The sequence below is a fragment of the Blennius ocellaris genome, assembly GCF_963422515.1.
Source record: "Blennius ocellaris genome assembly, chromosome: 3".
Taxonomy (NCBI): Eukaryota; Metazoa; Chordata; class Actinopteri; order Blenniiformes; family Blenniidae; genus Blennius; species Blennius ocellaris.
Genome location: NC_137652.1, coordinates 5,567,682 through 5,593,070, shown reverse-complemented (window position 1 = coordinate 5,593,070; position 25,389 = coordinate 5,567,682). Strand labels below are relative to the sequence as shown.

Sequence of the window (25,389 nt, the reverse complement as noted above, 5' to 3'; positions counted from 1 at the left end):
TAAGAGCATATTCTGACCGCAAACAGAAAATAAAAGCATTAGGTGAAGTAAAGATCACAGGTACGTTCAGCTGTGTTTAAACACACACACACAGGCAGATTAATTGATTACTTCTGCATTATGATATTGAGATCATCCATATGTGCTGGTCACTCGCATGTGTAAGACGCACTCACAAACCAGGTCACTTAAGGCAAATGATGTCCTACATTCATCATTGTCATCTGTGTTCGATCATCAGATCTGATATCATTCCCCTGGAAGCAGGATTTCCTGCACAAACAAAGACAAGAAAAAATAACCTCTGATTGTCCGGTGTGATAATCAATGGGAAAAAGTGGCACTGTGGGGACTAAAAAAAACAGCTGTATCATAATCTCATATTTATCTCCCCTTGTATTCGGTAATGATATATACTGCCCTCAAAGTAAGTCTCGCATTGTGGTTTCTAGTTAGTATAACAAAGTGCTTGAAGCTGTATGACACACTGAAGAAATGTAGGTAACATACAACTGGTGGGGAAATGGTGGAGGATTGCGAAAATGTTGTCAAAGCAACAGCTGTTGTGATTCCTAATGTTTCCATATCAAGTGCTACAGGCTTTTTCCTGCTCTTGACCAAAAATATGAGTCAATGGCCCTGTGACAATATACATGCCAGGAGACATTTCTTCATGTTGACGTTTTTGCTTTGCCTGTACAGTTGTTTACGTAAACGAAAAAGTTTTACATACATGAAATTAAAATATAAGTAAATGAAATTACAGCAACGGACTGTAGTTCTTAGGATTTCGTGCCAAAGACACATTGGATTGTCAGGAGACTTAAAAAAAAAAAGACAGAGAAGGACAGAGAGAGACAGAGAGAGAGAGAGAGTGAGAGAGAGCGAGTGAGAGAGAGAGAGAGACAAACTTGTTTATGTCATGCAGATTTGTAGCATGAGATATTCATTACAACTTCCACCTGCTGCAAGTAAAAGCTATAATAGGAGCACACAGAGAGCCTTCTAAAGGTCTGTGACATGCAAGATGGACGACAGATTATGAGCTGAGCTCAGACTGGAAAATGAAAACAATAACCAGAGTCTCCACAATGCAAAAGTGGCAGTGACAGTTTCACACACTAAAAATACCATGCTGTGGAGATTTGAACGATGACTACTTACACAATTATAGGGAAAACGTGTGAACATAATGATATCTGATACTTGCTTGACAAAAGCATCAAATCCATCAGAAACTATGTCAAATGTAAATTTCTTATGTTAAAATATGTACTTTTACATTCCATCTGTCCAGTCTGGAGTTTTGAAGGAAGAGCAAGTCTCCGGGGACTTGCTGTGCTCACCCCTGTAAAAGAGAGCTCATGGGTGTACTTCAAGCTAAATGTAAACTGTAAGCAGACTGGTGACAATGCTAACAGATGCCAATGACTTTGATATCCAGTGTCAATATACAGCTGAAACAGTCTGGTGATGAACGAACCCGACACAAAAGTTCAACATGAGTCTGTGTCTGCAGCGGTCTAATGATTCTGCAAAGCATCTCGATGCTAGATGAAATAACCTCCAGCTGAACACAAATGGACCAGATTTGAAAAGCTCACCGTAAACTTTACTATCAAAGCAATCGATGCCAAGCCCGTGATACTGTACCACTGCTTACATCACCTAAACTGAGTTATCGACAAATACATATTACTTTAATTTAAAGCACTTGAATGATTCTATATTAATTTCACAAAGTCCCCACAGTGATGCAGCACTCTAGTGGTAAATTAAATGGAATTGAATGTCATGTTTGTTGCAGATGCATTATGACTTCAAATGTCAGATGTCCAGGTATCCGCTGGAATACCAACATATCCCATAAGGTGAGAAACGCCCAGCAGAGACTTTTCCATAATGGGGAACCTCTGTATGTCTGCATTGTGTGCTTCTCCAGCTATATTATAGAGGACAAGACAAAACATACAAAACAACATGAGGAGACAACTCATTTGAACCCACTGACTTAAAAAGGTCAAAAGGTCAACTGATTTTAAAAGACCTGCCCCCACCACCGCACCTCTATCCCCTGGGACATTAAATGTTCTTGCTGACAGTAGGTATAGATGTTTCAGAGACACCACTTCTAGCCACAAAATCTGAGATGCAATAGACCCGCAGTCCCTTGTAGTAATTATGTTTTCTTTATATAAAGTGTATTACATTTTTACTGTCAAATTTGATTGGATTCGATTCGATTCAATTCGACTCACAAATACACATATGTCTCCATTATTTTTTATTTTATGGATGTTAAGAATTCAATTTTAATTGGTTTTGTAGTGAAATTACTGAAGCAGTTGAAAAAAATCGACATTTTTAAAAATGTGTTAATTTGCAAACACGTCCTCACTACCATGAAGTGCAACTAGTAACATGCGATAGCACTTTTTAAAACCTTCATTCTTTGCTCAGAACTGGTGATCTGTTTATCTATTACTATTGGTATTCATACTGGTATCAGCATTGATTGCATTTGAATGATGTTTTTCAGTAAAACTCTGATCACAAACAGCTCTAAAAGCCCCGCCATGTTTTATTTATAAGATATTCAACACATAGACTTTGTCATGGTTTGGATATTCGCTTTATGTGTCCTTTTCCACTGGAGCAGACGTCAGATCTGTTTATATTTTGTTAAACGGATTGTGACAAATATAAAAATCCCCAAGCCCATGAATCACCACTGCTCCCTTTGACTTCAGCCATTCAACATATGTGCAGCATAAAGATATTTTTCCATAAATCTGTGAATTCATCTGAGCTGCGTTGCTGAAAGCCTGTTTAAACATTGTCACACTCGTAGCATGCGATATGCTTCGTTTGCAGCCTGGAAACAATCCAAGCATCTTTAGATTTCCTTTCTTTCCTACCCTTCTCTTCTAGCCCAAAACAAGGGGGGGGGGGGGCATTTGACAGCAGAAACAAGAAACATAAACCAACACAACTGATTCAAAATGAGGACCAAGTTTATTATTTATTTATAATACAGCCGTTCTCCCGCAGAGAGTTCTAATCTCAACAAAGGGAGAACAATGCAATTTGCATGAAGGATTGATGACAGAGTGGGTAAACTGCGCCGTGTGACCACGGCTCACCTCTGTCTTTATCACAAGCATGTGTTTCTGTGCTTTTCAGATGTTTGACATCGGTGTAGGACGATATATGCCAGAGTGCAGGACTGTGCCTGCTCATGGCTGCTCATGGGAAGAGCTGGCCAGATGAGATGGATGCACACAACATGTACGACATCATCTGCTTCTTCTTCAGATGTGTTTTTAAGCAACTAAGAAAAATATATTGGTTCCAAAACAACCTGCGGTGTATTTATTTTACAAAAGCAGGGCTGCAACCACTAAAGTATATTAAAGTCAAATTATGAACATGACTTAATAATAGGCTACAGTGTCATCAGTTTTATCCGACTTTCTATTTGATTTATTCAATAGAAAGTAATGTTGTGCGACTTAATTCTCCCAAATTTTTACTGACACGTAACAGTTCTGCTGCTAAAGAAAAACGTGCCCATTTGTAAAGTAACAGTCACCTCTGATCCAACATCGACATACACTTATTTACAAAAACAAGTCTGCACAAACACTGCCATTAATTTGTGTTGTGTTGTGTTGTGTTGTACTGTGGTGTTGTGTTGTACTGTGGTGTTGTGTTGTGTTGTGTTGTGTTGTGTTGTGTTGTGTTGTGTTGTGTTGTGTTGTGTTGTGCTGTGTTGTGTTGTGTTCTTCATATGGCAATTGTTATGTGCTGCATTATTTTTGCAAAGTAATATAAACTCCTATTCAGTTTGTGTTTCCTGGTTTTATTGCATCATCAAAAGGCTCAACCATTTGATGAATTGAGAGATCCTTTTCTGAGCTCTACGTTGTGCTTTGTTGCCTTGCCACGGTGGTGGGGCCAACATGATGACATGTCAACTTGAGGAGTGAATGGGGGTGGGGTGGGTGTTGAAGCGTTCAATCACAATCAACTCATAAAATCTCGATCGACGGCCCTGCTATGAACTGATAACTTTGGACTGTTTGACTTCAATAGACATGTGAAAGCTGAAGTATTGAGACGACACACGGCAGGACAGTCGTGAGATTAAAAACTGTGGGTCGTCACTTGCATCGTATAATTTGCTGGAAAATGCACAGACGTGTATGAACCACAAAGTGAACGGAAAACTTCACTCAAGACACCAACTGAGTTTAGCAACTAGAGAAAGAAGACTGGAGGTGTTGCAAAATGCATTTTCTTCTGATATGAGGAGCATGTTTGATACTATATGTTTCAGACTACACACACACACACACACACACACACACACACACACACACACACACACACACACACACACACACACACACACACACACACACACACTGTGAGGCCTGCAGCCCCTTGAGAAAGACCAATGGGGAGCAAGGAAAGGGGCTTTGTTGGTGGAGGGCAAGAGAAGGAGGGTCAAACAGGCTTCGGATGCATGAAGGAGCCTCAAGCGTCACATTTGGCTCCAATCAAATCAGTGATGTTTTTGGCTACAATATATAAAACAGATGGACTGAAATCGGGAGGAGTAGGACTCTTTTGTAGGGAAGCTGTTTGGAGTAGAGAAGTGGCCTTCTTTTAACTTAAGCTTTGCAGCTTTATTCTTTAATTCTCTCCCATTATTTAGACTGTACTGGGTTGTTGTTTTTTGGTGGGGGGTTTTATGTTTGGCTGCAATTTGTTCAACTCCTGCATTGATTATGTTCCAACTTCTGTGTCTTCTGTAGCTTGTGTGGCCTCCTGTTAACATTAACGTTTCTCAACCCTCTGACCTGCCCGTAACGTGAGCCCAAATAGATTCAAGCGCAGACTCGGTGTGAATGTCACATCAGGAGGAGTGTCTCTGGACATGCTAAGTCGTCTCACACCCTCAAGTGACCTCTCACCTCTTAGGAAAGCAGCAGGGGGACACTGGGTGCTCGAGGGGGTGTTGAGGAGGTTGTTTTAACCACAAGGTGAAAACTCGAGGGCAGGTGCTCACCACGGGGGCCTCTTCCAGCAGTATAAAAGGCCGCGTTCCCCCGTGATGGATGGGTCAATCTGAGATGCCAGGCCTCTTTGGGGCAGAGTCCACAGCAGGGGAGGCACCATCTGGGAAAAGAATGTCAAGGCTGGCCCGACGGTGGAGATTTACGCCTGAACCTCAGGTTCAAATGGTCGCGTCTGACACCGCGGAGACGAGGTGGCAACGGCAGCTTTCCTCCCTCCTCGTCCAAAAGGACTCCGACCATTTTTGTCTCTGGGGACATCAGGAGTGCGAAGGGGATCGAACAATGTGCGGGTCAAGTTTTTCCAACCTGACCGCCCTCTTTTTGTCCTTCGACGTCAGAAAGAAATACTTTAAATCTTACAGGTAGCAAAAAAAAAAAAACCCAAACCAAAACAAAAAAAGACATAAGCATCAGCCGTCCTGATGTTGTCCATCGTGTGCTTGTGTTGCTCAGCAGTGTGCAGAAATTAAAGACAGAAAAAAAAACTGAAAAAGCAACAACATTTTAATACCCAAGGCTAGTTTTATGATTGAGCACATCTCCCACAAGGATTTATGAGAATGATGTCAGTCTAATTGTATGACGTGTACAATGATACTTCTTTCACCTTATACTACAATAAGGGATAGAGTAACTCATACCTGGTTCAAATGTGCTTCAAGTAATCAGTAAAGTCACCAGTGTTCCATGTGCTGAAGAAGAAAGAGAAAGAAAAAAAGACCAAAAAAAAGTATTTCGTAATTAAATAAAAAAGAAAATAGGGTTGAAAGTGAAATCACATGGAAGCGAGGAACTGTAATGTCTGTCCAAAACTGTGAATATTTATTCGAAAAAAATATGGAAAAAGTTAAAATGAATTAATTAAATGTGGACTTCAAGGTGCACAAAACACTAGGTGGCATTGTGGGAAGAAATTGGATAAAGAAAGTGCCTTTCAGTTTTCTTTGTTAATATAATTTGTTTTGTTTTGGGGATTTTTCTGGACTTTTTAGAAGTGGAGAGGTGCTGAAATCAATTATGGCCACAGACACAGCCCTGGGAGACAGGAGCGTGCGTGCGTGCGTGCGTGCGTGCGTGCGTGCGTGCGTGCGTGCGACAGGAGAAAGCACAATGTACCATGTGGAGCTGATTTCATCCCCTGCTCGCTCCGTGGATAATCTGGAGAGTGTAGAAACATAATGCGTCTGTGCGTTTACTTAGAGTAGCAGCGTATACCAAGGAATGGGACTCCATCTGTGCTTTCTGATGTGTACACAACATAAATATATACAAAGACACATACACTGCAGCCCTTATATGGGAAATATATACGGAGGAACAGAAACAAAACTTGCACATAAACATGTTTTATACAACACAAGATCAGAGGCTTTACATGGAAAACAGTCATCCTTCTGATGTGACTGATTAAATTCCACTGAAAAAAATCTTTTTTTTTTTTCTTTTTACTGGTCTGTAAGCTTTTAAAACAATTTAACAAATTTATTTGTGTCAGGTTGTTGTTTTCCCGTTTGTTTTTGTGATACTAACTAAGTTTAAATTCACAATCAAATAATAAATAAATGCAACTTCAGCAATATGCCATCCTACGGTGAAATACACTAACATGTCTCGAAACCAAGTCCTTTGTCTTTTTGCATTCATTTTCATGTTCACCCTCACAATCACTGCAGATCACTCACCTCTCGGTCCAGCTCTCAGTATTGTGCTATGCCCACTCAAAAACACCAGTATTACTGAAATATTCCAGTAAATATTACCCAAAAAATCATACAATCTTATGTAAAACTGTGCCGGGAGCAACTGCTGAACACGGCCTGTGCTGACATTTAGGATTTCCTACATGCCAAAACGCAGCTAAAACTGTTGGTTTTATAAAGATATTCTAAGCTGTATAATGGAGTAAATTGACAACTTGGTGACCACGGCCAAGATCAGAAGCCACAGTGTCATCCAGAGGCTGCTGAAATACAAGACTATTATCATTACAATACAATGCAGCTGTTTGTTTTAATGTGTCCTGTGAGCGATTGGATATCTCATACGCTGTTCTCCAAGCAGAGCAACAGAAGCCAAAAAATGGAGCATATAAAACAGTCCCACCATCTTGATGCTGAGCAAGTTTGTCACTTCATGCTTGCCATTTTGGTTGTAATAGCAGCCTTTAAAAAGGCAGACATCATGCATGGAATGGATTAGAATAAATGGTAAATTCAATCTTGTATACACTTGATGTGTCACCCGATCGGGCGTACGTAACCTCTGGCAGTATGAAGCAGAGTCTGAGCATTGTTTTGTTTGGAACGCTCAGACTTTGTATTTTGCCCATCGCCGTAATTTCACCGGGCCTGTCATACCAGGATTCCGAGATTATTTGATTAGGCCGGGCAGTGAAGGAAAAGCATGGCCATGTTTACTTTCCTCCCGCTGCCATGTGGTGCAGTGAAGATAACGATGACGCTCTGGAACATAGAAAAATGTGGGCACAGCGATTACAGCAGAAGCACTTAGGAGGAGGTGGTTTAGAAAAGACGCTTGAGGTTGGAAAAGCCCTTGGCCAGTTCTTAAGTGATGTGTCTCCCCGAAGAGTTCAGGATCACTCTCTGTCTTTTTACTTCGCGTCTCAGCAGGACTCTGCAGGTTTAATGTGCAGAGCCTGAGGCCTGTTCCATCTGCCAACACACACACACACACACACACACACACACACACACACACACACACACACACACACACACACACACACACACACACACACACACACACACACACACACACACACACACACACACACACACACACACACACACACACACACACACACACACACACACACACACACAGTGGTGATGCTCAATTCGGTAGTAACACACACCTCTGGCCGGGTGCTGAGAAGTGATTTTGTCTAACTGCATACTGAGTTTCCTTCTCCGACGTCGCCACAGACAGAGAGTCAGCATGAGCAGTTTTAATGTTACGTCCTTAATGTGAAAACAGGAATGTAACAAAGACATGTTACAGGCTCTTTAGGTCCGCTGAATGTTTGCGGTTAGTATTTATACTTTTTACTTCTATAGTGGGGGGAAAAAAATCAACATACATCAGGAAATACTCTATACTATACTATAAAATAGTACTTCCAATGCCATCCCAGGTAAGCTTGGACAAATAGTCCAGTCCATTGAGGACACAAACAGACAGAAGTCTTACGTTGACATGCTGTGAGCTGGATGACATCATCAGTTAACCAGGAGAAAACGTATACAGATGCAATGCAGGAACAACATGTGGACCTTCGAGTTAATGTCGGCTGACTACACCATCTTTTTGCCACCCTGGATACATCTCTGTGTTTGCTCTTGTGCTTTTAAAAACAGGCTCAAAACCCACTTTTTTAATTTAGCATTTAATTAGTTGACTATTTTGCTTATTCTTTTTTTTCCAATCGTAGTTAATGTTTTAGCTCAATCCTTTGTCTCATTTATTAACTCGTTTTATCGCATTTAATCTTATTTACTTATTTTTATTGGTTGATTATTTTTACTTTTTATATTCTTATCTTTTATTTTCATTTATTGATCCATTTTATTTGCTCCTGTTTATTTTACTCCAGTGTCTCCTTACGGGGGCGCTCTTCATCGGGAGTTGAGTCTGGTCTGCCTGCTGGGGGGGGGGGGGGGGGTCGTCCTGGGGATGGTTCTGGCCTTGGCAGTGGAGCTCAGCCTGTTGTTCACTGACCGTGGTGTAGGCTCCTGACCGGCAGGGTGGAGGCTCCTCACCGGCTGGGTGGGGGCAGTCCCTATGACGGGGCCCCCCCATAGCTATAGGCTGTGGCTCCTCTGGGTGTGGACGGCCCCTTAGGGTGGTGTTTTCTCTCCTGGATCATCAGTGCCTTGCCATTCTTATATCATTCTTATATCAGTTTTTATATTCTGTTAGTTGGGGTTGGTGGGTGTGGATGTGTGTGTGTCTGTATGGGTAGGTGAGTGTGTGCGCGTGTTTCTATTTTATCTTTTTTTTTTGTCTTTTATGTGAAGCACTTTGTGTTGCATGTATGTATGAAAAGTGCTCTATAAATAAAGTGTGATTTGATTTGATTTGATTTGATTTGGTCTAAATTCTAACTAAAGTGAGTAGAAGGTCTTTGTTTGTTTGTTTTATTTTAGCTTTTGCGTGAAGATTCCCTCTTCTTATAAGCAAATATTCAACATTTTGATATCTAGTACATATATTCTTCCCAGGGTTTTAGGATTGTGCACAGCGTTACACAGTTTCAATTGTATACTCCAAAATCACATGTAAATATCTTTGACTTGATAAAGTAGCCTTCATGTGTAATTTTTAACGTGATTGTTTGTTGAGTCACTGTCGGGTGTTTCAACAATCACCAAGAAATAAGACCAATTAGATTTGACCAGAAAGTCCAAAGAAAGACCTTGCATTGTGTAAAAATGACAAGAAATGTATTATATGACTGACGAGCCAGCCTCGTCAAGGGAACAGTACGAAGTGATGAAGTCACTTAGACAAACGTCTTTCGAGACATTTGATTGATTTGATGACATTATATGAACTTTTGTCTGTGAGAGAAAAACTTTGTTGACGCTCTCGAAATCTGCCCATAGTTTCCATTGATATAAATTTGTGTTTTGCACAAGTTTGGTTCATTAGAGCCAGAAATGTTTGAAAGAAGCGATCCCCACTGAGCACTGCTGCATAACAAGAAGAATTCAGCCCTGATGTTAGAAACTTAATTTCCATGTTTGTTTTTGACAACAAACAATGCATTTTTACTTGGATATTATACAACTAACAGGAAAATTAAATTCTTTCAAGTAAGCTTTTAATTACTTACAGATGTAGAGAATCTTTGAGAAAGTAATGAATTCATATTGAGTTGAACACATGTGGAGTGTGCTCATCTTGCTCATCTGTTTTCTGTACTTCCTTTGCAGGAATTCCTCATGTAACACTCTAGTGCTTTGCCTCATGTTGGAAACGGCGTCCAGCAGCGACGAGTCAAATCCTGTTACCCGCTTTAAAGTTTGGACATTGAATGAGTAAGAAGAATTTGTACAGTTTGTTTTGCTCGACAAATGTCAGTTTCTTCCTGCTATACCGCCACACAAAATGTGTCCTTGTTGCAGTGTCACAACTGTGAATGAATGCCAAACCTTTATTTACACTTGAGCCCGTGTCTGGTATTCGAGAGGTCATCGTGGGTCACTTGCTAACCTGCTGCCACCATCGCTAAAATTAAGAGGGGTGGTTTTCCTTTTTTCTTTTTTTTTTCTTTTTTTTTTACTAACCCTCAGATTCCGCGGATGGAGCTTCGTGGGATTATATTTCACAACAAAAACTGCCGAAAGGGGAAATGATCCATGACTTATGCTGGAGTGGTAATTTGTTCATGTAATGGAGCGCTTTCCTTTGTAGGAAGTGAATTAATTTAAAGACTTTGGACCTAATGAGGCAAGAACACTCACAGATTTCAAAATCATTTGTCTTTTGCATCTGGATTTAAAAAAAAACAACAAAAAAAACCAGCATCAAATGCCATCAATCAAAATGCAAACCGAAGCCAAAACAGCATGGCTGTGACTGTAATAAATCCTAATTATTTTGTTTTCCAAACTAAAAATTCGTCACTACCTCACAGTTGTGAAGCCGCACAAAAGTTCAGTTCGTCCCGATGAGCCACTCCAAGCCACCACGTGATTGGTAACATGTTTTTGTTCAGAATTTCTTTGTATTTACCACTTAGAGCGGCACGAGTTTAAGAATGCATGATGTTGTAAGGCCCTTTGTGATTTTTCCCTCAGCTTACATTATTTTGAAAAAGGGGTTCAAAAATGAAAACTTTCATGTGCTACCTGTCGTATTTTGTAAAATTAAACATTACAAGTAGCAAACTCATCGAAATCCTAATTAAGAAGACACATGGAGCTTTTAGATACGACAAATCACATGAGAATATAGGTGCAGTCGTTCAGTTAGTGACGAGGAAAAGTGACTTGTTTTGCCTCGTGAGGAGTGTGTGAAGGTGGCAAGGGTTCAGATTCCGGCGGGCCCTTCTCCATATGAGGGGAAGATGAGGTGTGGGTCATTCGGAAAAGCACCTCTGTGACTGCGGAGCTGCTTGTAGTTTACTCTGAGTTGTAAAATATCCCCGGAAAGCCCTTCACGGTGTGAGTCTTCCAGCTTCAGTATCGGTCAGGGGTCAAAGAGCAAAACCCCACAGAAGGATCCGCTTGTCACTCTGATCCAAAGACATCCTGCGAACATAAAAGCCGGTCAGCGTACTGCTGTGTTTTATGGTACAATGGCACTGTTTTTGGCTCCTGTACCACAGATTTAGAAGGCTTTTCCCACCTATTTTCAACGACTGAGATGTGACTCAGTCGTGAACGGTTTATCGCTGAGAGAGAAACAGTGTCTGCAGTGGCAAAGAATCACAAATGAGCAGCTTGGATCCCATTTATTAATTCAGCTTTGAGGAATACCTGCTTGTAAAACAAAATGTGAAGTCTTCAGTAATTAAATGACATATAAAAGTGCCTATTTGGCAGCTTCTTTTTTCTTTTCTTTTATTTAGAGCGATCACCAGTTTTTTACACCATAAATCCTTCAAGTAGGATTCAAACCAGCGATCCACTCAAGGTCAAAACTTAACGCAACTAACAATTGAATTGTTGTAGGTTTATTGGGTATTAAACGCTATAAGTGGGAGACGACTGAGCTTCTTGATATGAGAAAAGAAATTTCTGTTTACATAAAATATGGAACGGTTATGCATTAAAATGGAAATTTTCAGTATCATACGAAGGTATTCATGCAACCTCTGTCGATGCGTCTACTCTTTCAAACCACGTGCATCTCGAGCATGGATCTGGTTATCCCAAAGTCTGTCTGACCATCCCACAGCTGCTCTGAAGCACCACACTGACTCAATTAGACCCATACAATGGGAACATCAATTACGCCAAGCAGGCATGATCTATATGACACTGGCGCTCTAATGAGATTAATTTCTTTTGAATGGGATAAATTCCTTCCTCAGTGTCAGTGCGGAGAGAGTGTGATTGAAGTTAACAAGCTCATTAGTGCACTTGGAGATGATGTTCAGAGCGGTATGGGCTGGCGCTCAGTTGGCGGGCGAGGGGCCCCCAAAAGATAACAAGATTCTATGCTTTAGAATAAAAAATAACTGGATGAAAAATATCAAGTTTACGTACTTAACATATGTAAATTCCTCTTTTCAATTGAATCGCATGAGTTTGATATGAAAGGTCAAGCTAGATGCAAAGTCTTCTCGAGCGGACAAAGTAGGTCACATCATTTAAGTTAAAGTAACTCTTTACAGATTTACCTGACAACGTCTCACGGCAAATGAATTCGCACAGTTGGCAGAGAAGGCAAATAAGTCTGGTCAAACTCACTTTTTTCATAGTCGCCTGCAGTGAAAAGCAGGTGACATTGGGGCATCGGACACACACACGGTATCTGGCAGAATTATTTAACTCACGTGTCACCTTTGCTTCCTCGCGACGTGTAAGATAAGAGTTTCTTTGAAATATTGTGCTCAGTAGAGACAACATTATATATCATTATACTCCGAAATTTGTGAAGCCGCAGCAGAGGGGCTGAGGAGCCCCATGCGGCTCCAGAGCAATTGGTTGCAGACCCACGTTTTAGGAATCTATAGGGAACTTTGGGGGCGACTGTGGCTCAGATGTTGGAGCGGATCCTCTTTGGCTCACAAGAATCCTTTTTTTTTTTTTTTATCTGTCATTTCGTCAAAGTGAAACCCAAATTGCTCCCAATAGATGGACTTAGTGACTTGTCACCACTGAATTTGATTAACAATGGAAAACACTTTGGGGACAGGAATAGCATTACATACGTGAAATCCATTTGTCAAAGTCAAAATGCCACACAGTGTATGGGGACTGAAGTGTCTTGCAACCAAATCCTTCTCACAGTCACCTACATCACAGCACCACAGGTGTGTATTGGGGCCTTTTGTGGTTTCTCAATTCGTTTGGGCACGTGAGCAGAAAATAAACTTCACATCTGGGATGTGCATCCATTGTCTCCATTGATGACCTTCATCTTGTTGAGGTGGGAAACCTAAATTAAACTCCCTTCAGTGTCGGTCTATTGTGTCAGAGTTGGCGTGTTCCAATGTGTGAAAAAGGCTTCAATAACTATTTCAGCCACAAAAACTATTTCAGCCACAAAAACCAAGGTCAAACCATCAGATTTAAATTGTTCAGTCATGTTCAGACACTGTGGAGATTTAACTTCAACATGCTGGTTGAGAATACCAAGTGATGGCTCAGCATAGTGACTATTGCACCTCAGGTCACTGTAATGGAAAAACATATCACCTCGCGCAACACTGTGGCTCATTCATGTGTTTTTAATTTGAAGTCATACAACAGAATTGCATTCAGTGTCTTCAGTGTCTGGGCGTGCATATAAATGTTGGATCAATTTGTTATCGGGTTATGTCATTCATGATTAGGGAAAGTTATGAAAATAAGTACCAGACGGTTGGTTTGCTCTTATCTGAAGTGTCAGGGCGCTGGAGCCTGACTGCATGAAAATGGTACCATGGGGAACCTGCTAAAATAGAGTCCGGCTTTACATTTTTAGCTTCGATAGTCGTCAAACCCATACAGAAAAAAAAACATCTCTGGACTCCTTGTGCTTTTAATTTTGATAGATTTGAAATGCATGTTTGTCCTTTAAGGGGTCAGTTCACCCAAATTACAAATGGCACTGCGGGCTGTTTTTTCTGGAATCGTCTTCAGAGCATTTTCTCTGTGCTTGCCAAAGTAGGCTTACGTTATTTGCAGCTTTTCTTTTTGTTGTTTGTCTTTATAACTGACCACTGGTGACAGAATAAAACACGATGCACTAACAAAGCAACAGGTACTCTTACAAAACAAAACAACTTTAATGTCAATGCTATGCAAACAGTTTGGAGAATGTAAGTATTGTACATGAAGGGGAATTTCTTAAACATATGTAAACAAAAATTGATTCATCATGACCTTTAATAAAATGCAGTGTCCTCTTTCCTCAGGTGTTCCTCCCTTCATTGGTTTTGTACATTGTTGATTTTCTCATTCTAGAACTCTCAAATGAAAAATAGTTTTTTTCAGATGTGTTTTAGGGTTTAGAAAGTGTCTTTCCTTGACATGTGCAATCTAATTCTGATGACCTCAGAGCAGGCAAAGTCTTGGGCCCCCTGTGATCTCTGACGAGTCCCCAACAGGTTCCAGGACCCGAGGCTGGGGACCATTGCTTCATAACATATGAATATGATCTCAAGAAGTTAACAAGAAGAATTTATTAATTAATTTTTGTCTTGTTTTTTTAAAAGAATTAGTTGTGTGGAGAACAATAACAACCCAACTAGATACAACAACCCTCTCTTGGAAGAAAATCACTTTATTTGACTGAATCTTCATTGGAAAATCCATTTAACATCCAGTTCTGCAGTGCAGCACCTAATCTGTGAAATGCTTTTTTTTAAATATACCAGGTCAAATGTTTAGAGAGGCTTTGTCATGTTTTCATACGGAAAGAAAAACATACATGATTTCTTGCTGAAATATCCTCCCTGTTCAGTCGAGTAAAAAGGGGGAAGTCGTAGACCAATAAACTTTAATGGGATGTTTAAATACGAACAAATAAATTAGAAATACATTCCCAAGTCATATACTATTTATAAATGCTGCTGATTCATGAACACGTCTGAGCTATTGAAGAAATGCTCACTGGAAATGTAAACTTTGATGGTGCAGGAATCTATGTGTTGCACTTTGCAAATGGAGGATTTTAAGGCTGATTGTTGTTCATGTCATTGTGGCTGGAAATACATGTTGCTGGTGGGTTTTCAGCCTCTCAGATGTAACTGAATTCACCTCCATCCACTGTGTTGGCAGCAGGCTTCTCTACATCAGATAGAAGGAAAACCAAAAACATCTGAATATCTACAATCCACAAGGGATAAGTGGGAAAATATGTTTGTGTAATTTGGGTGAACTGACCCCTTTTAGCAAGAAATTCCATGAGTCTTACATTCAGGTTTGGGGCACCCACTCACATCAACTGTTTCAAGGGGGAAAGAGTGAGTTTGAGTCTGAGAAGAACCACACTGCTCTCTGCAGAGCGGCCTGTGGCTCACGGGGGTCTGGGAGCGGACAGGAGCCAGAGCTGCAGTGCCGGAGGAGGCAGATTTGGTTTCACCCCTGGGTGTTCTGAGTGGAGGTCTGCTTCTCACACCAGGGCAAACCATATTTCACCATGTGGTATGAACCTGCAGACCTGCCCAAAGGATTTCGCCACTCCTAATGATGGAAAATTAACGCTCCACTGAACTGAGCTAAATGCCCCTACTGACATTTGCGGAGTATTTACAGCACGGCTCTAAAAAAAAGCAACTTAAGGGATCACTCGGGATATATTTCTGTTGATTTGAGCGTAATGAGGAAAACCTGTCAGACACGTTTTGTTATGATTTCTACGGAGTGCAGGAGACGAAATAGGGAGGAAAACTGTCAGGAAAAACGACTGGTGATAAAATACTGTGAGCCATAATTAGAAATCAAAAATACCTCTCATACCCAGAGGAGCAACAAATGAGGATTTGGGTTTTCCTTTGACTGAGAAGATAAATTTGTCCCGCAGCTTTGCCTGATATGAGGAGTCCCAGTGTGCTGAAGAAGAAGTCTTTACGCACAATGAACAGACTCCTCCCAGACATGCCTGGAAGAAAACCCCGCGTTACAGTAGGAGCTGGCCACTGACAGAGACTCTAACCTCGCGGACGGATGCACAACTAAGGCTGTATACCAGTCTACGTTCACGTTTCGCAACTTTTACGCGCGGAGAAAATGAGAGCCCTTATTTCGACCGCGACAGTGCTGTGGGTGATAACAATCCCATCGCTGGAGGCCATCCACGGACTGTACAACTTTGGCCAGCATGACCTATTCTACAAAAAGAACAACTGCAAGCCGATTCCTGCAAACCTCCTCCTCTGTCATGATATAGAGTACACAGAGATGCGCCTCCCGAACCTGCTCGGACATGAAACCATGAACGAAGTTCTGCAGCAAGCTTCGTCCTGGATCCCGCTGGTTCAGAAGCAGTGTCACCCCGACACAAGAAAGTTCCTCTGCTCTCTTTTCGCTCCCGTTTGTCTGGACGATTTGGATGAGCCGATTCAGCCTTGCAGGTCTCTGTGTGAGAGCGTCAAGCGCGGCTGCGCGCCCATCATGTCCGCGTTTGGCTTTCCGTGGCCAAACATGCTGGACTGCGACCATTTCCCACTCGATAATGACTTGTGCATACCTCCTGCCAGCATCGAGAACGTCGTGCCAGTCACCAGAGAGGGTGAGCTCCCGTTGACATTTCACAAATGCACTTTTACGCACACAGTTGTGCGTAAAAAGGTTCATGCGTAATTATTACTTCCAAATGTTCACGCATACATTTTCTATTTGTTGTAATTCTTTTTGATCTTGTACTACGGTCTCATTTGCTTATGTCCTACTTTGTTGTCCGAGTGGATATTTATATGCTGTGTAATATTTGCCTCATATCTTACTTCTAGTTCCCAGGGTGTGTGATGCTTGCAAGGAAACAGATGAAAATGACAACGAAATTGTTGACAACTTGTGCAAGAATGACTTTGGTAAGTCCGCCCATCTAATACATTAGACGCTCCGGGAGGTCATTAAGGACAGTTCCAAGAGATCTAACATTACACGCTCTTCAATTCAACTGTACTTCTCCAGGCATCATTTATTCCCGTTTCAATACCATCCCGCCCATCGCATGCATATGACCACCAAACCACAAGTAAATGGGCCAACAGCATTTCAGATGTCTTTCATAAGGACACGTCAAAAATGATTATTATTGAACACAGTGCCTTTTTTTCCCCCATTCCTCTTTCTCCCAAACGCTCGCCTGCACGCACACAAGCTCTGAAAATCAAAGTGAAGGAGATCTCTTACGTCAACGGTGACACCAAGATCGTGCCCGAGGCCAAGAGCAAGACCATCTACATGATGAACGGGGTGACGGAGCGCGACCTGAGGAAGACGGTGCTGTGGCTGAAGGACGGGCTGCAGTGCATCTGCGAGGAGATGAACGACATCAACGCCGCGTACCTGGTCATGGGCCAGAAGATGGACGGCCACCTGGTCATCACCTCGCTCAAGCGCTGGCAGAAGGGCCAGCGGGAGTTCAAGAGGATTTCACGCAGCATCCGAAAGATGCAGTGCTAGGAGACTCAAAACTGCGTAAAAGATCCCGTTTGAGTTGAGGCCTTTTCTTTGTTGTCCATTTTCACTTGACACAGACATTGCGATGCTTCTTATGTTCTGGTTTAGGGTTAGCAATGGGATTCTCTTGGCCTCAGAAGACACATACTTTAGTTTCTCTTTTACTGATTTATCATGGAATCCCAGAAAATCGAAAGAAAAAAAAAAACATGTTATATGGGGCACGTACGACTCTAAACACACACACACACACACACACACACACACACAAAACACATTCATTTCCCCGTGATTGTCATTCATGCAGTTTCACCCATTTAATTGCATAAACTGGATGGTCATCGGGTGCCACCTAGCGGCCAGTTCGGTAATAACTTGTGTTCCCCTGGGGAAAGGTCCTGCAGTCGCCTCAGTGCAGATGATTGCATTCAGATGGTGTTTAAGGTGCAGGAGAATAACAAATCACATGGCCAGTGTGAAAAGCTGCACAGCTTTGAGCCCAGGATTAAAAACGGACTTGACTCTAATAATCATTGGCAGATGTGTCCCACTCCTGGAGGTTAAATGAGAGTTCAAGCTTCTGAAGGGGCCAGTTGTCCACAAACGTCCAATATAAAGTATTTAACACAGTAGAAACTGAAGCTTTGACACTTTGGGATCAATCATATGGCCATCGCGACAAAAGATTTTAAGAACTGATTCACTCTGCATTTTGTTTATCCCCACCATTTTCTCAAGCAAAGAAAATGAGAAATAGCTGGCTATATTCTCTTCCTGTTCAAAATTGTATTATTCTTGATAAACGTTTTGTACTTGAGCCACTGCATAATTTTCTACCACCGTATGATGAAAACAAATGTTTTTTTTCTACTCTAGACTTTCAGATTCCATCTAAACACGTGTGTTGATTTGCATCTTCATTCTGGACTGTTTTTGTTTTTGTTTTGTTTTTTAGAAACAATTGAGGAATAGACGTCTGATTGGTTTGGTTGTGAGGTTTTTGATGAGCAGCCACTTGCTGAGTCCAAGCAATCATGTGGTTGTGTGTATGTTTGCAATATAAAGTATTTTAGAAAAGTATTACAGTGTAAATATCAAATACTGTCATTTATTCTTGTATGATGTTTCAGCAATTAAAAGCTGCTAACTACCAGTGTGAAACGACTCAGTTGTTGCTGTGTGTCGTGCGCGTGTACATGAAAGGAAGAAAAAAACAATATAGTTCTGAAACATTGAAACAACCGTTTTTGTTGTTGTTTGCTTTTTTACTGTTGATTCAACATCCAGTGGATAAAAAAGTTAATAAAAAATAAAAAAAACAACCCATAAAACATAAACATCAAGTGCATGTACTTTCTACAATATACCTGTGTTTTCCATCCATTTACTTAATATATATTGTATTAATCAAAGAGTGAAAAATACCTGAGCAAAGCTTGCAAAGTGTTATGAAGTATTTACAAATGTCTGTTGTTCTTTCTCATATAAATGTTTTAAGGTTATGTTTTGTTTTACAATATGGCCCCGAAAAAGCAAGACAGATGTGAAAATAATGTGGGTTGAAAGTAGATCTTTCCTTATTTTACTTTTTTTTTTAATTTGTCTTAATAAAGTCAAATGCACCTTTAATTTAATAATAAAAACAAATAAAATAAACTAATCCTGATCCCAAGTTTGCTTCTCCAAAATAACCATTTGAAATTTGATTTCGCATTATATTGAAGTAGTGCCATCTGAATAGTACATTTCACAGCTTAAACTTCCTGTTTTAGATATGTAGATAATATGTGGATCAAAAATAAGTTAATGCAATCAGTGATTCCAAACAAAAATTTTAATTTTCACAAAGATCTAATATGATTTAATGGATCCAGCTATAAGTCACATAATTGCTTGTTTCTTTGTGTCAGAACCCGGAGTTTGATCTTCAGTGTTATGATCATGTATCACAATCATGTCAGAGACCTTCTATAGCTGAGGAGCTCATATTTGAATGAAATATAATACAAAAAATTGAGGAAAAGTGAACGTTTTGTGACAAAAATCAACAATAAAAGCAATAAGCAACAATAATGTATACTAAGTTGGCGGAGGCACACTTTATATGATCATATTTCTGAATTGAAATGATTGATATTGCATCCTGTGTAAATGTATAAATCAAAACAGAGGCCCTGAAAACCATCTCGCAAGTGATGTGATTAATCCATTGTAAATTGTTGTTGATGGATATCAAAACACAGTGTAATTGAATGCAATACTTTTCTAAATGGTTTCCAAAAAATTCTCAGTTCGACTTTTCAAATTCCTCAGCTGAATTTATCCATCACGTGTTGAAATTTCATCAACCCTGGGTATTATTCAGCCCTGATTACAACCTACAAAGTTATTACACATGTTCATATAATTTAACTACATGGTCATTTTTGATTTGCTTGTTTTTAATTCCTAGTTTAAAATATAGGACCTAGAGACCTCTGGTGGCCATATTGGATAATAACGCCATGCTTCAGGAAATGGTAGTATTTGGCAAGAAAAACAATCCTGGTGTCTTCAGGCATAACTTGAAAAAGATTGATATATGAACTGCTTCACAATGCAAGTTATTGGGAAGTTCAGTGAAGGCATAATTTACTAATTACTCCATTAAAAGCCTGTACAGTCAAGTTGAAGCTCGGAGGTGCAGTATAAAAGTTTCCATGTGAAGTAGAACACTACTGATTGAGAGAGAATAGAAAATGCATGGTATCAATATGGAGATTTGTGTGAAATGCCATCTCCAAGGCGAATGAAAATTGTGTTCGATGCAGCTGAAATTTCAGAGAAGGCAAATTAAACCCCAAATAAAGCAAACAAAAAAAATAGATATCTATATCAATAGGGTACAATTTGGGAAAAATCTTTATTTAAACTCCAGTGAATTTAAACCATCTTTAACAGTATGTACATCATGTTGAAAACAACAACTAAAATATAAGTTTAAAGGTGAATAAAGGAACGATGAACATGATAAGGAGCTGCAATAACAGACGACAAATAAAAAAACAGGTAAACGGGAGAAAGGCAGAACGAGACATTTTCTACCAACACAGCCAATCTGAGCCTGGATACCCATGATGCAGTTTGTCAACATGGTTCCAAAGTTTATAAACAAGAGTCACACTTTGTTCCAACTCCAGTACATATAAACATTAAGAACATGGAACTCATAAACTCTGAAAGATGACAGGAGCTGGAGTGACTTTCTGTTAACAGAAGGTAAAACTTTAATGAAGGGTTGAAGAATATACATTGAGTGGTAATATTTCATGGTAAACATCTTGAAGATCTTTTAAAATAAAATAAAAAAAAAAAAAAAAAAGGCTTCAAACCAGACTATGATAACATTTTAAAGACTTGGCAGAGAGGAAATCCCCGTTGATGGAATACAAACTAAGACTGTGGATTTTAATGTGCAGCGGTGGATCGTTTGCTCTCCAGCAGTTTCTCTACCATGAGCTTGGCGTAGCGAAGCCGGCCGGCCAGCTCCTTGCTGCAGCCGAACTCCTCCAGCAGAGACAGCTTGTAGGTGCGGAACTCTCTCTTCTCGTCGATGTAGGTGACGGCGGCCATCAGTGGGCACAGGATCAGCTTGGTGTGATCCTACCGGGGAGGGGGGGGTAAATAAATAAAGGATTAGTGCCAAATGTATGGGCAGGTGATGAATTACGTCGGGAGGCGATGAAGAGTGTCTCACGTGGAAGAAGTTGACTTGAACGGTGCCGTTGGTGAGGTGCAGGACGATGGCGCTCTTCGTTCTGAACCACAGGGTGAGGTAAGGCAGTCGCGCCAGCTCGTCTCCTTCCCGCCGCGCCACGTTGGCGCCGGCCTTCAGCAGGTGCTCGCTCATGTAGTTACGGAAATATTTCAGCAGTGTTATCTGGACAAGGATCAGAAACACGGTGAGGCGGAAGGAGAGACCGCATGAAAAAAAGTAGAGGTGTGGCACAATTATTCTTTGCTGACATTTTACATAACTTCAATTATTGTGGCACTCTCAGAAAACAAAGAAAAAAAAAATAATCACATGAAAGATTTAATAATGCATTTCTAATCTTCATGATTAAACTCACACTACAAAAAATAAAATTTTCATTTAATAGTGATAAATCTAAAACATGTGCAAGTTTCAGTGTTAAAATTAAAGCATGTGAAAAATAAAAAAACCTGTTCTAATTTTTTTGAGCTGTATTTAAATCCAAGCCAAACGGTTGTGTTAAACACATGGCCCGTGGGTCAGAGATGCACTGCTGTATGGTGTGAAATTAGCATTTAAATATTTGGTTGGACAGTAAATGCAGTTCCTAATTACTCCACTGGGTGTCAGGTGGTCAAGTTATAGTGAACAAACCACAGCACATACAGAAACAACTGGCACGTGGAACAAAAGCTAGAGGTCATCATGGCACCATAGTAAAAGAAAAAGGGCATTTGCACCTATGGTAGCAAGAGTTTGAAGACGATCACAAGAAAAGGCTGCACAAATCCTGTGTTGTACAAAACGATCTCAAGTTTTTCCTCCATATTATAGTCTGAAGTGAAACTGCCGTACGACGGCCGTCAAATTTCATGTTTTGTTAAAGGTGTCTTATCGTGTGCCATTTTATTTCCACGCCTGAATGCGGCGAAAGTGGAGTATGTGTAGAGCTTGACGCTCTGGCTCTCCACTCTCACACACAGCAGGATTCAGCCCTGACCTTTTTGTTGAGGGCGGCGGGGAAAGAGCGCACGCTCAGGTAGGACTCGCTGGCCGCCTTGTCGATGTACTGCAGACTGTCTCCGTCGGCGTACATGATCATGCGCGTGTAGTCGTTGAACAGGACGCCCACGCTGTTGTCACAGAGCTGATAGCCTGGAAAAACATGAGCGAGACTCTTGATCAGCACATTCCTTACCAGGTTGTTTATTTAACAGAACACGGAGAGCGAGTTGGAAGAGAACGGCGGCAGAACTGCTCAAAGTCACAATTCACATTTTACTGCAGCAGACGTTAAATAATACGAGGGTCAGAATTAGGAATACGGAACCCCCACATTGTTATTAGGGTTCTTTTGGGATCTACAGGCCATAGAAAACAAAACTCTTGTGCTGATTCCTGTTAATCTGAACTCTATTAACGCAATAAACAACACACAACTGACTGTCAAGGTTTTGTGAAGGTACATATTTTGGGGGAAAAAGGAAAGATTTTAATCTCATACTAGAAAATTGCTATTTTTCCAGCTACAGTTTTCCAGATGGTAAAAGAGCTACCAATATAATTGGACTATATTGCAGTCACACGTCAAAGTGAAAATTCACTCTCCAGCTTACCCAGTCCGTATTTATCAGAGTAATCCACCCATTTGCTGATCCAGAAAATGGGGATGCATGCAGGATCCTCGGCCTCTTCTGCAAGCGGAAAAAGAGAATTTCTACATAGCACTCACACACAGGTTGGCCAAACACGTTTGTGAGGTTCCCTTGAGAGAACCGGGTGCTCACCTTGACGGACAAATTCCTTATCAGCAGGCTTGGAGGCGATGATGCTGTCAAGCTGCTGCAGCATGTCTTTCAGGTTGCATTCTGACGGGTCGGCATCCCTATGGACCAAAATAAAGAAAAACAAACTGGTTGACAAATGGTTTTGGAAGACATGACGATATCACTGGGTTTAAACAAAAACAAAAAAATTATTCCAAGCTGCATGATCTGCAACGGTCGTGCCTAAGTGTGGCAGACAGACTACAGTCAGACATGCACGGTTTTTGTAAAAGTACATAACTGAAATGGTTAAAAAGAAGATCTCACCTTTGCGCAGGTTCGTCCTTTCCCTCTGCCTTTTCTGTTCCAGCTGAAAAGAGAAAGTCAACAATCTTGTAAACATCAAAATACTCTTAGGCGCTTCTCTCAAAACTCTGCACAACTACAAGAAACTTAAGTGGACGACAGGCTTCTCTGATAGATCATAGTGACTCCGGCTTCATTACCCTTGTTGTTTATAGCTGTGAGTGGGCGTCTCGGGCCGAGCTCGCCAGCTGTGGAAGGGGCGATGGAGAACCGTGGAGGCACAGTGAGACAGGTTGTGGGCAGCCGTGAGGGGATGTAGCCCGACGTGAAAAACTCGTCTTCCAGTAGCTCGGAGATGGTGGGTCTCTGAGCGGGGTCGGCGTGCAGCATCCTCTTGATGAGCGAGGTTGCGTCTGGCCTTATGTGCTGCAACACAGCATATTAGAGGAGTGAGCGATAGACACAAACCACAATTTTCCAAAAAAAACAAACAGTTATTGTCCAGTAAACATACCCAAGGGATGGTGTAGTTGTTTTTCTTGATGCGGTTGTAGGTCTCTTTCAGACAGCTGGTCTCAAACGGAGGCTTTCCTACCAACAGTGTGTACCTAACAGGGTAAAGCGACAGGATGGAGATTGAGCCGACTGTTGAATTGTGTACAGCAGCAGTACTTCCTTGTGTGTTATTGTCTTCAAACTCACAAAATGCACCCCAGTGACCACACATCCACTTCATAGCTGTGGCCCTTCTTACAAAGCACTTCCGGCGCAATGTAGTTGGGTGTCCCACACAGTGTCTTCTTCCGCTCGCCGTCAAACGCAATCTTAGTGGCCAGACCAAAGTCACCTGTGTGAGAAACAAAGGACAGCAATAAGTGAAGTGGCAATGACCTGAACGTTATTGGATTCCTTTTAAATTCCAAGACACTTGTGACCACTGTCCCATTGATTGGTGAGATTTGTGGCCGGTATTAATCATTGGAGTGTCACACACAACGGACTGAAATCGCCTTACCTATCTTGACTTCCATATCGTCATTCAGGAAGATGTTTCCCAGCTTCAGGTCTCTGTGGATGACTCTGTTATTGTGCAAGTATTGGACACCCTTGAGCAAGTGAGACATGTAGTAGCGGGCCTCGGGCTCGGTGACAGCTTTGCGTCGCTTGTGAAGCTCCAGCAGCGACTGAATGGGGAAAATAAAAGGCTTTAATTAGAAGGCATGGCATGGAGAGAATGGCACTAAAACTTTACAGCTCTGACTCCAATAAGTGGTGTTGTTGTGGAGGCTGCAATCCAGCTGAGTCTCAAAAAAATATGCCACATCAGTATTATTAGACAAATACACCAAGATTTAGTCACGCAAACGTGTCGATGGTGTAAAATGGTTATGTTCTGATAATGATCTGGGTCAGTACAGACAACAGAAGAGGCCTGCTGATAACCGTTGGCCACCAGGACTCTTCTCAAAGGACGAAAGGGCAGACATATTGTTGGCTTTTCACTTCACACTCACCCTCCTCCTGCAGAGCTCCAGCACCACAAACACGAAGTCTTCGTTCTCAAAAAACCCGTGGAAGCCCACCACGTTCTGGTGGTCGAGGCTCTTGTGAATGGCGATCTCCGAGGTCATCTTCTCCTTCTGGTGCTGCTTCAGGATCATGGCTTTCGGGACTATTTTACCAGCAAAAATCTGCTTGGTCTCCAAATCTGTGATTTCGTAGCATTTAGCGAAGCCTCCCCTTCCAAGGAAGCGACCCCGGGCGTACCTCTTGTTGTCGCGGGAGTCCACCAGGATGTCGGGGATTTCTTTCAGAGGGACCGATTTTGGATCGGCGTGCGCCGCCGGGTTCGCCGGCCTCGCGATACCAGCACTCATTTTGGGTTCAAGAGCTCTTTGGTGGGGTAAAAACACGTCTGGGGAAAGTCCGGGAGGATCGACGTGACAACAATGACTGCAAAGCGTCCAACTGCTCTTGACCCGACGTTAGTTTAGCCCTCGAAGGTAAGCTGCACCCATACGCGTTTAAAATCGAAAGTACCGTTGGCACACGTTCGGCATACACGTTAAATACGGCAATTGAACGACATATAAACGGTACATTCAACCTGAATGTTTTTAAAAACCTGCGGAAGACGTGAAAAGTGTCGCCAGACGGTCCCTCGTTGACTGCAGCGCAACACCGTCCTGCCT

General features: G+C 41.5%; 2 protein-coding genes across 2 annotated transcripts; one reads left to right on the top strand and one right to left on the bottom strand.

Moving 5' to 3' along the window:
- The first annotated feature begins 15,914 nt into the window (after nt 1–15,914).
- Nucleotides 15,915–18,542, top strand: sfrp2 (secreted frizzled-related protein 2). The gene is made up of 3 exons (XM_080520703.1): nt 15,915–16,493; nt 16,714–16,794; nt 17,088–18,542. Exons 1-3 carry the CDS (start codon nt 15,992–15,994, stop codon nt 17,390–17,392), a joined length of 888 nt encoding a protein of 295 aa, XP_080376829.1. The 5' UTR covers nt 15,915–15,991; the 3' UTR covers nt 17,393–18,542.
- A 2,294-nt stretch (nt 18,543–20,836) lies between these two features.
- On the bottom strand, nt 20,837–25,074 carry plk1 (polo-like kinase 1; the record flags this gene model as incomplete). Its single annotated transcript, XM_080520963.1, has 11 exons — nt 20,837–21,031; nt 21,126–21,308; nt 22,126–22,280; nt 22,742–22,819; nt 22,913–23,010; nt 23,219–23,261; nt 23,398–23,623; nt 23,712–23,805; nt 23,900–24,044; nt 24,213–24,381; nt 24,712–25,074. The coding sequence occupies 11 exons, from the start codon at nt 25,072–25,074 to the stop codon at nt 20,837–20,839; spliced, it is 1,749 nt and encodes a 582-aa protein (XP_080377089.1).
- Between the last annotated feature and the right edge of the window lie 315 nt (nt 25,075–25,389).

Bases quoted from the DNA above. Each gene is read 5' to 3' on its own strand.
- sfrp2 (XM_080520703.1), top strand. From the start codon at position 15,992: ATGAGAGCCCTTATTTCGACCGCGACAGTGCTGTGGGTGATAACAATC. The intron at 16,494-16,713 runs GTGAGCTCCCGT...TCTTACTTCTAG, and splicing joins CGTGCCAGTCACCAGAGAGG to TTCCCAGGGTGTGTGATGCT. The intron at 16,795-17,087 runs GTAAGTCCGCCC...CACGCACACAAG, and splicing joins CTTGTGCAAGAATGACTTTG to CTCTGAAAATCAAAGTGAAG.